This window comes from Limulus polyphemus, unplaced genomic scaffold (assembly GCF_000517525.1).
Source record: "Limulus polyphemus unplaced genomic scaffold, Limulus_polyphemus-2.1.2 Scaffold71, whole genome shotgun sequence".
In the NCBI taxonomy this organism is placed as follows: Eukaryota; Metazoa; Arthropoda; class Merostomata; order Xiphosura; family Limulidae; genus Limulus; species Limulus polyphemus.
This window is the reverse complement of record NW_013665681.1, coordinates 920,488-930,351: the sequence shown is the minus strand read 5'-3', so window position 1 is coordinate 930,351 and position 9,864 is coordinate 920,488. Positions and strand designations below refer to the sequence as shown.

The 9,864-nt window shown below is 30.7% G+C and overlaps 1 protein-coding gene across 3 annotated transcripts in view; it reads left to right on the top strand.

The window, feature by feature from the left end:
- LOC106465939 (protein Gawky-like) overlaps positions 1-6,558 on the top strand; it is a 73,849-nt gene extending 67,291 nt beyond the window's left edge. For all 3 annotated transcript variants that reach the window (XM_022394446.1, XM_022394439.1, XM_022394442.1), the window contains 2 exons: positions 846-895; positions 1,815-6,558. In XM_022394446.1, coding sequence (XP_022250154.1) covers positions 846-895; positions 1,815-2,321 — 557 coding nt within the window. In that variant the 3' untranslated portion in view covers positions 2,322-6,558. The remainder of the gene's footprint in view (positions 1-845; positions 896-1,814) is intronic.
- The last annotated feature ends 3,306 nt before the right edge of the window (positions 6,559-9,864 follow it).

Here is a 9,864-nt window from a genome sequence, read left to right as displayed (position 1 = left end):
AGGTTGAGACTATCGAATGTAGTGTGCAATTCATTGATGTTCAGAATATAGAATATGGGAAGATGATTAAGTGATAGACATATGAATAGTGTGAGACAAGTGGAAACAGCATAGAGACAATAGCAGAAGAGGGTAAAGTTACGGGCAAGGAAGAGTTTGGCGTGAAGCTAACTACTGTAGTTAACTTCACGCCAAACTTGAAGCTAACTACTTTAGAAGTGATAGGCCTAACGTTCAATATGTTAGAGTAAGAATAATGGTAAAAAAGGAGATAAAGAAGAAGAATTATTCTATCAATGCATGATTCTAAAGTAATTGAATTAACCTGAGTGCACTTTGACAAAAGGAACAGAGGATATTAAAGAGAAAGAAGACCAAATGATTATGGTAACTTGTGGCACAACTATAAGTGAATCACACACAGAATACTAGTGTGATAGTGATAGAGAAGATAGTTCAGCTTGTCAACTGAAATGCTAAAGTAATTGAAGAGGCCTAAGTGGACATTTGATGAGAAGAAAACTATACATATAGTGTTTATGATATGCCTATAATCTCTATAGTGTGATGAATTCTTTGTACATACATTTAGCTTGTTCTAAATGTATATATTATTTTGAAAACAAGTAAAGTGCATACTGTTTATTTATCATTGAATTTATTGCTAACAAGTCACAGACACCTAATGTAGAAGAATCCTAAGCCCAACAACAATGCAGTATATATTTATACTATTAAGAAGTACAAGTAAAAGCCTTTTATTTTGACACTATGGCAAAAAGAATATTTAAAATTCTGACAATATGTTTGAATAATAAACTTTAATTTTTTCTTTCACCTGATAGGATGGGACAGACAAAATTCCTCACTCATTTTGAAAAACCTAACACCCCAGGTAATAATTTTTTGTATTTTGATAAGGTTTTGTTTTATTAGCTCTTTCCATCTGCCTATATGGGCATTCTTTTCAGCACATATCATGATGTTTTGCTAAGTTACAATTCAAATTTAATTAAAGTATTTTATTATCAGGGTATACAAATAAACTTGGCATCAAAACATAGTTAATAATTTTAAATTATAATATATGTTTTAAGTTAATTTTATAAGGCAGTGTTTAAAAAAATGATCAGTTTACCTTAATATGAGAAGTGTAACATTTGCTCTCTAAGTATTCCCTCTTCTCTAATTTATTTACCACCTCTCTGAGAAGTACAAAATTTAACATAAATTACTCGTAGAGAAAATAACAGAAAATATAAAATTTTACTGAAAATAAATGTTTGAAATTTATTTAGGAGGTTTTGGAGATTACTCATGAAGTTTTAAGAAATTTCAGATGAAGATAAGTATTTTTAATCTTAACATTAAAATCATTTTGCACTCAGAGCAGTCAACACTTGGACTCCATATATTCACTAAGCAATTTTTAATGAAAATACATAATTAAAAATTCTGAATTTTTATTTACAAAAGATTTTGTAATGTTTACTAAATGCTTGAAAAACATAAAACAATTATAATACTGAAACTGATTCTCACTGGAATCAAGGTCGGTGTAATCCACTAAATCAGTAATGAACTTTCCAAGTGAAGTAATTTCTGTTGGTGTGAAATGCTGTAGAAATAATTCAGGTATTAAAAGTTTGTATTGTGAAAGCTAATTTGTTGTTTTGATATTAGTGGTGAATATTTCTGGTGCCAAATTTTATTTTATTTTTATATTTTTCAGCTGTGTTACTATGTTTTGTTACTCCTTTTAAAGTATAGAATTATAAATGTCAATGTGTAAATTAAGTTTGCTTTCTTGCTAGATTGATGGTTCAACTCTGAAAACACTGTGTATGCAACATGGTCCTCTTCAACTATTTCATCTGCTTCTGAACCATGGTATAGCTCTGGTACGCTATTCTACTCGGGAAGAAGCAGCAAAGGCTCAGTCAGCTCTAAACAACTGTGTTCTGGGCAACACTACCATACTGGCCGACATCCCAAGTGAGGCTGAAGTGCAGCAGTACTTGCAACTTGCTAGCTCTAGTGGGATGGTATGGGCAAGTAGTCAGCCTTCAGGTACTGTCAGCACTGCCACTCCTGGCTTTCGCAACAGCAGTAGTTCTTACCCTTTCAGTGGAGGTGGAGGTAGTAGCAGGTTAGAGTCTAATGCATGGAATAGCCCAGCTTCTTCCCATCTGTGGGCATTTCCTGGCAGTAATGGCAGCCTATGGAGCACTCCTCCCTTTGTGAGTGATAGAGATCAAAATGCACGTTCCTTGTTGAATTCGTTCTTACCTGGGGATTTGCTGGGTAGCGAGTCCATGTAACTCGCAAGTCTGATCTGGTTTCAGGACCATGAAACGTCCAGTCACAAATTGTTATGGGTGATCTTCCAGTGTAGATGACATATATGTATATGTGTGCCTGTGTGTGTATATATATATATCTTTATCTGTAAAAATATATTAACAGAAATGTTGACATGCATTCATTGTAGATTAGAATTGGTAATGCCAACTATATCTCAGTTTGTGATGCAGATTATTGTGCAAATGTCTAAAATGAACATATGTACCTAAAGGTTATTAATACTGATGTAGTTATAAGTAATTAAGATATTCTCAGGCTTCCCAGAAGCCATATGTTTGTGTGATAATTGAACTGTCAATTATTGGCTAAAGAAAATTATATATAAAAGCTTCTTCCATTGCATTATCTGATCTAGTGATGTGTTGGAACACAAAGTTCATACAAGTGTGTGATATTTTTACAATATTATTTTGACTTGTGTATGTGCATGTTTTTGTTTCTTTGTACTTTGCTTCCACTTCCCCAACTCCTAAATTATGCTCAGCTGTGTTACTAATGGTCTGTTTAGTGTATGTGTAGTATTGAAGCTCAGTCTCCAGTATCTGAAGTGCCAGATATATACAGAAAGCCTTAATTGAATATTATCTGCCATATCACTGGATTATATAATTGGTCATACTGATATTAAACTTTACAATCAGTGTGTACAGTTCAGCAGTGTACTGTTAGCCAAAACAAACCAAATTCTGCAGCTCTCACTAGTGGTTGCTGAATTTAAAAGTTCTGTTGTATTAGTGACTTTCTTGTATGCCAATTTTCATAAACTAGGTTTCATAAAGTCATATAGTAATAGAAATTATTGTAAAATGTATACAGTGATTTCCAGTTGTATCTTGCAGATCTTCAATGAAAAAACAAATATGATTTCTATAGTCAGCTGGTTAAAGAAGTTGAGTTCTAAGCACTGGTTGTGAGTTGGGGTCTCAAGGTGACGAAAGTTAAACCTTGTTATGCTAATGAAAAAAAATACAGTATGGTAAGAAATATAATATTTTCATTTTACTCTATTACTTGATTAAAAACATTTACTTGAAACTATTGTAGACAGTCACCTGATCATGCTTTTGGTCAACTAAAAGTTCTGTTCTGTAGCTGTGCAGTCATCTCTTGACTGATGATGATGATGATGAAACTGAAAATGAATTTTGTGAAGTATTATGTTAAATGATTGGAGTTAATAATACCTCGTTATGTAGCTTGTATCTATTAAATGATTAATATTTTGGTTGGAAGAGTAAATGAGCAATGAGTGGAAGTTTAGAATATTGAAAAATAAAGATGTGACAAATCTTTGGTAACGTAGAGAAGCAACATGGAACATTTCACCAGTCGTTACTGAGTGATGCTATCATGAATAATTGGCGATTTAGATGTTACTGGAGTGTCCTCAAGATAGATGGGTTAGATTTTATTGCCTTCAATTGCTAGCCCTGTTTTTTTTTTAGCACTGTTGCTTGCCAAGTTACCAAGATCAAATTTCTATCACACTTTAGCAAAATTTTATAAAAATAGAAAACTGTTACTGTGCAGTTTAATAGTGCTATAAGAGTATTTTATACAGTCTATAGTAAGTGTATTTTCAAAGTTCCTTTTATTTTTTACCCATAACATTTTTGAGGCAGCTTTGTTCCCACAGGATTTTAATACGAGATAAGGCCTTAACACCTGTGACATAACACAAAACACAATATATCCTCTGGTACAAATTATATTTGCGTAATGAGATTGCATAGGTTGTTTTGGTTTTGTTTTATTGTTCATCCATATATGTAAACTATTACCTTTGCATTCCACAATTTTACTATAGACTGAATTGTTAGTTTGATGTTGCAATGTGTTATTACAAGGCTCAGATTCATTGCTTATTTAAAGAATATAGATTATATAAAAAATTTTGTTCCTGTAACTACAAAATATATTTATAAGTATACTGTGTAGTGTCTTTGTTTCTCAAGCTGAGAAATTTGGTAGATTTCTGGTATTTATTTTTGTGTATTAAATTGTGTACAGATAGTATCTGCGTGTGTATGGATATGTCATTTTCTGTTGACCTTGTATTATAATGATCTATGCACCTCAGTGGACCACTTAGGCAGGAGGCACATAGTTAATGTATTATTTTCAGGAAGTACTAAAGTAGAAACAAACACTGCTTTTTTCTGAATGTAATTAGAATAATAATATTGCTTGTTCATTGATACATATGAAAAATAATTACACAAGTATTTATACTTAGTAACTGTTTTGTGAAACAGATAGTTTTCAAATAGTGTTTACAGGCAAGAGCTGACAGTTTTTTTTTCTTTTTGTTGTTCTTTTTTCCAACTTCTATCTTCCAAAAATGTGCTACTGATATATTGATGATTGATAGTTAAAAAACATCAGATTTACTTAAAATATTACAAGTTGGGATTAAATATTACTAAAGTTCCAAATATAACTGTGTGGAGAAGTAACTCTTATCTGATCTTAACTTGGTGCATTTTAATGCTGGAAGCTCAGAACACTCACTTCCATGCCTTATTATTATAACTTGTCTACCATAAGACAGCATCAAGGTGTCACTTTGTAGTTTGGGGTTTGAGCCTGACCGTCCAGTCTTCTTTTATATCTTAGAAGGTTCTTGTGTCTTCACTCAATCAATCGGAAAGTAGGACAAAAGTTTATCTTCTAAATACCATGCAGTCGGGTTCTCATGTAAGAATACATGGTGCTAGTTCATCCATTATGATTGTGTAGAGGAAAGTGGCTCCTCTTAATGTTCCTGTATGTTTCTGAACTCTTTGGTTCTCTGAAATAACTTGTCAAAAAGGAATTTATGTTACTCATTACAGTACTGCCATTAGTGACAGTTTGTGCTTGAAAATATATTGGATGTCTTGCTTTATCTGTTTCTGTGGTATATCAGCAAATAGCTTACCACAAATATATATATGTATATTGTACAAATGTAGTAAAAACCTTTGAGCAAATGATAAATGTTATGATGTTGTACAACTTCTCTTGATCAGTAGGAAATACAAACTAAATAATGAAGTTTGTTTCTCTTAGCTTACATTGACACAGATTAGCTCCATAATAAGTTGAGGGTTTATTTAGTTTTTTGTTCAAGTTAGTGAACCATGTATTTGATCCTGGGATTGTATAACTGGACATATTCTGGTCTTGATTATCGGGGCAGTGACAACTGCTGTTTAGGTCTGTGTTCAGAGTAAAACCTATTTTACTGGTGTAATTCTTACAAGCTCTGTGCCAAGAGTGGAGCTGTCTTCACTCAACTTCTAATAAGTTCCACATGGTTGAAGTATAGAACAGTGAGTTATTCTTGTGTTATATAGTCAAAATTTGTAATGTCAATTCACAAGTTATTTCTAGATTAAAAATATAATGTTATATTTTAGATGGTAGATTTTTCATGTTTGGTGATAGTTTCTCAATATTTTCAATGTCTAAAGTTAAGGATAGTGTTTCGTAGAAGGGTTTTAGAATTAGACCAATATACATACATACATACTCTTGGTGTTTGTTTGTGTGAAACATAATACACTTCCTTGCATTCTGAGAAAATGTAAGTCTTCAAATTCTCTAGCTATCCAGCCACTAGTTACTCATAAAACTGGTGGACCAAACTTATAATAAAGTTGATGTATAAAAAAGTAATTCTAAAATTAGTGTACTGGAAGTTCCGACTGCTGTGAAAAAAGTAATCTCAGTTGTGTTTAAATGCTCTCTTCAATTAATTGGAATGTTAATCATTATTGTTGTGGTTGTGGTGTAAGATACAGAAACGTTTTGTTAAAGTATACAAGTTTAATTCTAAATTAATATGCCTAAACAATTAAAACTCAAACAAGTTGCTATTAACAAGCTTCCTTTTTAGTATTATATGGAAGTCATGCTTTTCAAAGTTATAATATACAAAAACTTGCATTACTTGAAATGTTTTGAAATACCTATGTTATATACATGGAAGCACGTAAAAAGTCTGTAATGTTTCCTATAGGGTAGTGAGATTGTACTTGGATAAAGGAAATCAAAATTAACTAATTCTCTTTGTGATCTTGAATTGAATACTGTCTTGCCAGTCAATCTTAAGTGGATGGTTTTGTAGATATTTACAAGCTATAGCATATATATATTTGTAGGATTTTTCTTATGTTATTATTTACGTAAATTCATAGAAAATTATTCTGTTTGAATTAACTTTTTATTTTCAAAACTAATGGTAGTACACTAGTTTTATTACTTTGATTTTGATGAAAAAAATTGTTCATAGTGATTTTCAGTGACATTTTTTTTTTAGCATTTTGTTATTTTCATAAAATCATCACAGAATGTAAGTGCTTCAAAATAAAAGTGTTTGAAATTTTTTCATTTATTATTAAGTTTATATATATTTTAAAGTGTAGTTTTTGAAAATGAAATACTTTGCTTTAGTGTTTGTGTTGTTTTGTTTTTGTTTTTTTGAAATGCGAAAATGTATTTAAGAGTTTAAATATATGTGCTAGTCTTAAGGTTCAAATTAAGACTAGTTCATCTGGTGAAACAAATCTTGTTATATCTGTCTTGTTACTAGTCTTGTACAATTTGTAATGTTATTGTTAGCAAAATGGAGTCACCAAGAAGTTGCCTTTCATAGTTATTTTAGGGTGGCCTCTAATGCAGAAAAGGTATTAAAAAGCTGTTAGAGTGACAGGTTAAAATTAATAAATATAAACGAGTTTTATATGAAGACAGGCAAGTGTTGAGTTCTAAACAGAAAGGAAAACATCGGAGTTAGGTAAGATATAAATATCTAGAAAGGTGACTTGTACAGAATAAGCCTAGAAAAGAATGTTTTCAATGATTATTTAAATTAGGAAGCTGTTAATGTGCAAAATATTAGGCTGCACTAAAAAAACTTAAACAATAATATTTATGATAATTTTTGTTTTCAGGTAAAGAAATTATATCAAACCTCATGCTAGTAAATAACTTAAGGAAATCTTTTGTGCACAGATTACCTAAAGTGTAAGAAGTAAGATTACATAAAAGTAACAAAAATTTATCCTTTCTTTACCAACAAGTCATTGCGTTAAAAATGATTTGATAATCATTTTCTAAATGTTGGGTATCAATTGTGTACTTATAATAAGTGAAGTTACTACTCCAACATTTATCACAGGTCTTTATTTTTTAAGAAAAGTAATCACCATAATTTTCTTTTCATGTATGATATTGTTTTCCCATTTATATTGTTTAAAACAATTGTGTTGTAAATGTATTTTTATATATCTACAGCCTTAAGGTAGGCAGTTAAACTGCTACTATTTGAATAATTAAAGAACTAAATATCCATGACTTTTCTTGAACTGCTTTTACTAAGGCTGCATGTATTTCATTAAAAAAAAGGTTGTATAATATTGTAGAACTTCTATTAACTTCTGTATATTTCATGTCTTCTGATTTTTCAATTATATCGATAAATCTTTATCAACAACTGTTCCTTCGTCTGTTATGTTGATGGGTTTTGTTTTTCTGATTTGTAAACATTAGTTATTATATTACACTACTCACAAGAATGTCTCCCAACGTTTAATCAGAATCAAATATTTCCACGGAATTTTTAAGGTATTGTTCTGATGTGTGTTTGTTTTTGTTTCATAAATTATACGATTCTTTAAAAAAGGCATTAAAATGTATTTATATGGAAATATTGTGATAGAATTTTTCTCTTCATCGTTTTAAATGACAAGTTTTATATAAAATGGAAGCTTTAATTTCAGTCATCAGTTTGGTGTTATATACGATTTGTGACAAAATTAACTTGTTACTTTAATAATGAAGCATATAGTGTTTAACAAAATGTTTCGATTTTATTTAGTCAAAAAGTAAGTTAATAAACTTTAAATAACGCATGACTCACTTTTTTTCAGGAATAAATTGCACCATGCTTTATTAGTATTAATTTGACTAGATCACACATTTCGTTAGTTTTTAGTCTCTATTTCTGTTGAAGTTTAACTTGTTTTTGTATTCACCTGTAAGTATACTTAACTAGAAATCTCTTTCCTTAAACAGGTATTAATATTTGTTTAATATTACTGAATAAAAATTAAACGTTTCCTGTTGTTTAACCCATTATACTTGTCGTAACGTTTGTGTTGTCATAAAGATATTTAATTTTTCTAAAGATAATGTATCATGTTCTTTCTTGTTGTCGGACTATACCTTTTATTTACGTTAAAAGTTATGTTAAGTTTTCAGTCAGAGATTTTATTTTAACCAATTATGGAGTGTTATAGAATTAATAAGTTGAATATTTTAAGGACAACAAAAGCTAGTGTGTGTGTGTGAAACAAAAAAGAGAGAAAGAAATGTATACCTGACAATCATGTTTTCTGTCAAACCGAAACGTGTTCTGTGGTTATGAAAACTGTCAACAATAAGTTAAAATGTGCGTGTAACTTCTGGCTGTGAAAACATGCCTTGAAGTTCATTCCTTTTTCAATCTAGCGCCCAGTCGATAACGAGCAAGTCGTTTTAGATAGTATTAGTTAGGTTGCGCTAATGTAATTTGGGTTTATGAATTCGGACAGTTTAATGTTATTTGAAGTGATTGCTAGTAAAATTTGCAAGTGACTTGTGGTTATGAAAGCAGTTGAGAAGACTAGTGGTAATTTATGGATGGCTGTCTCTAGTTAAAAATGTGCCAAAAGTCGTAGCTTGTGATGCGTCATGTTTAACCTTCTGTGTTCCTGGTCTCTGTTTGGTTGAGTACTGAGATTCATATTCTTTCAACACTATGGTATTTTTCCAGAAACAATTAATTTAAATGTAACCGAGTTGATAGCCTAGTTTTGCAGAATATACTATTTCCACGCTATACAGTTCTGAAATTTTGTCCTATCAGTGAATTACTAACATAAAAGTATTTTGAAGATTTTCTGTTTTAATAAAATGGTCTGGTAGTGGTACAAAAACTGACAAAATTCTTTTTTAGTTATGAAAACGAGACTGAAACCTTATTGTCGTGCCTTTTTCAAAACTATATTGCTTTTTTTTTCAAATGCAGTCATTAATCCTGTCTGAAAAAATCGATTTTTTAAAAGCCTCTTTTTTCTTTTTTGGCCAAGATCAGGATTTCGATCATTTGGTCTGAAATGGAATTTATTAGTGGATTTGTTAGGTATTATGTACCTGGTTAGTTAATCTTTTTGGCTTAAATATGTCTGGACGCACCATGATTACATTGCATTTCACACGTAAATTTGTATATGATCTGACAAATTACCATACAGTATTAAAAGTTGAAAATGACTACTTCTTGTTGAACCATTAATGCTAAACCATACAATTAAGTTGCAGTGTTTTTTTATGGCGCAACATTAAGCCAAATAGTGTATTAAATCGACGTGATCATTTACCTTTGTTGCTCAGTGTAATTTTTTTTAAGAACATTTGTAAAAGATTTAATAGTTCTTTAAAAAGTGAGACATTTCTGTAAGCTATTTGTAATTA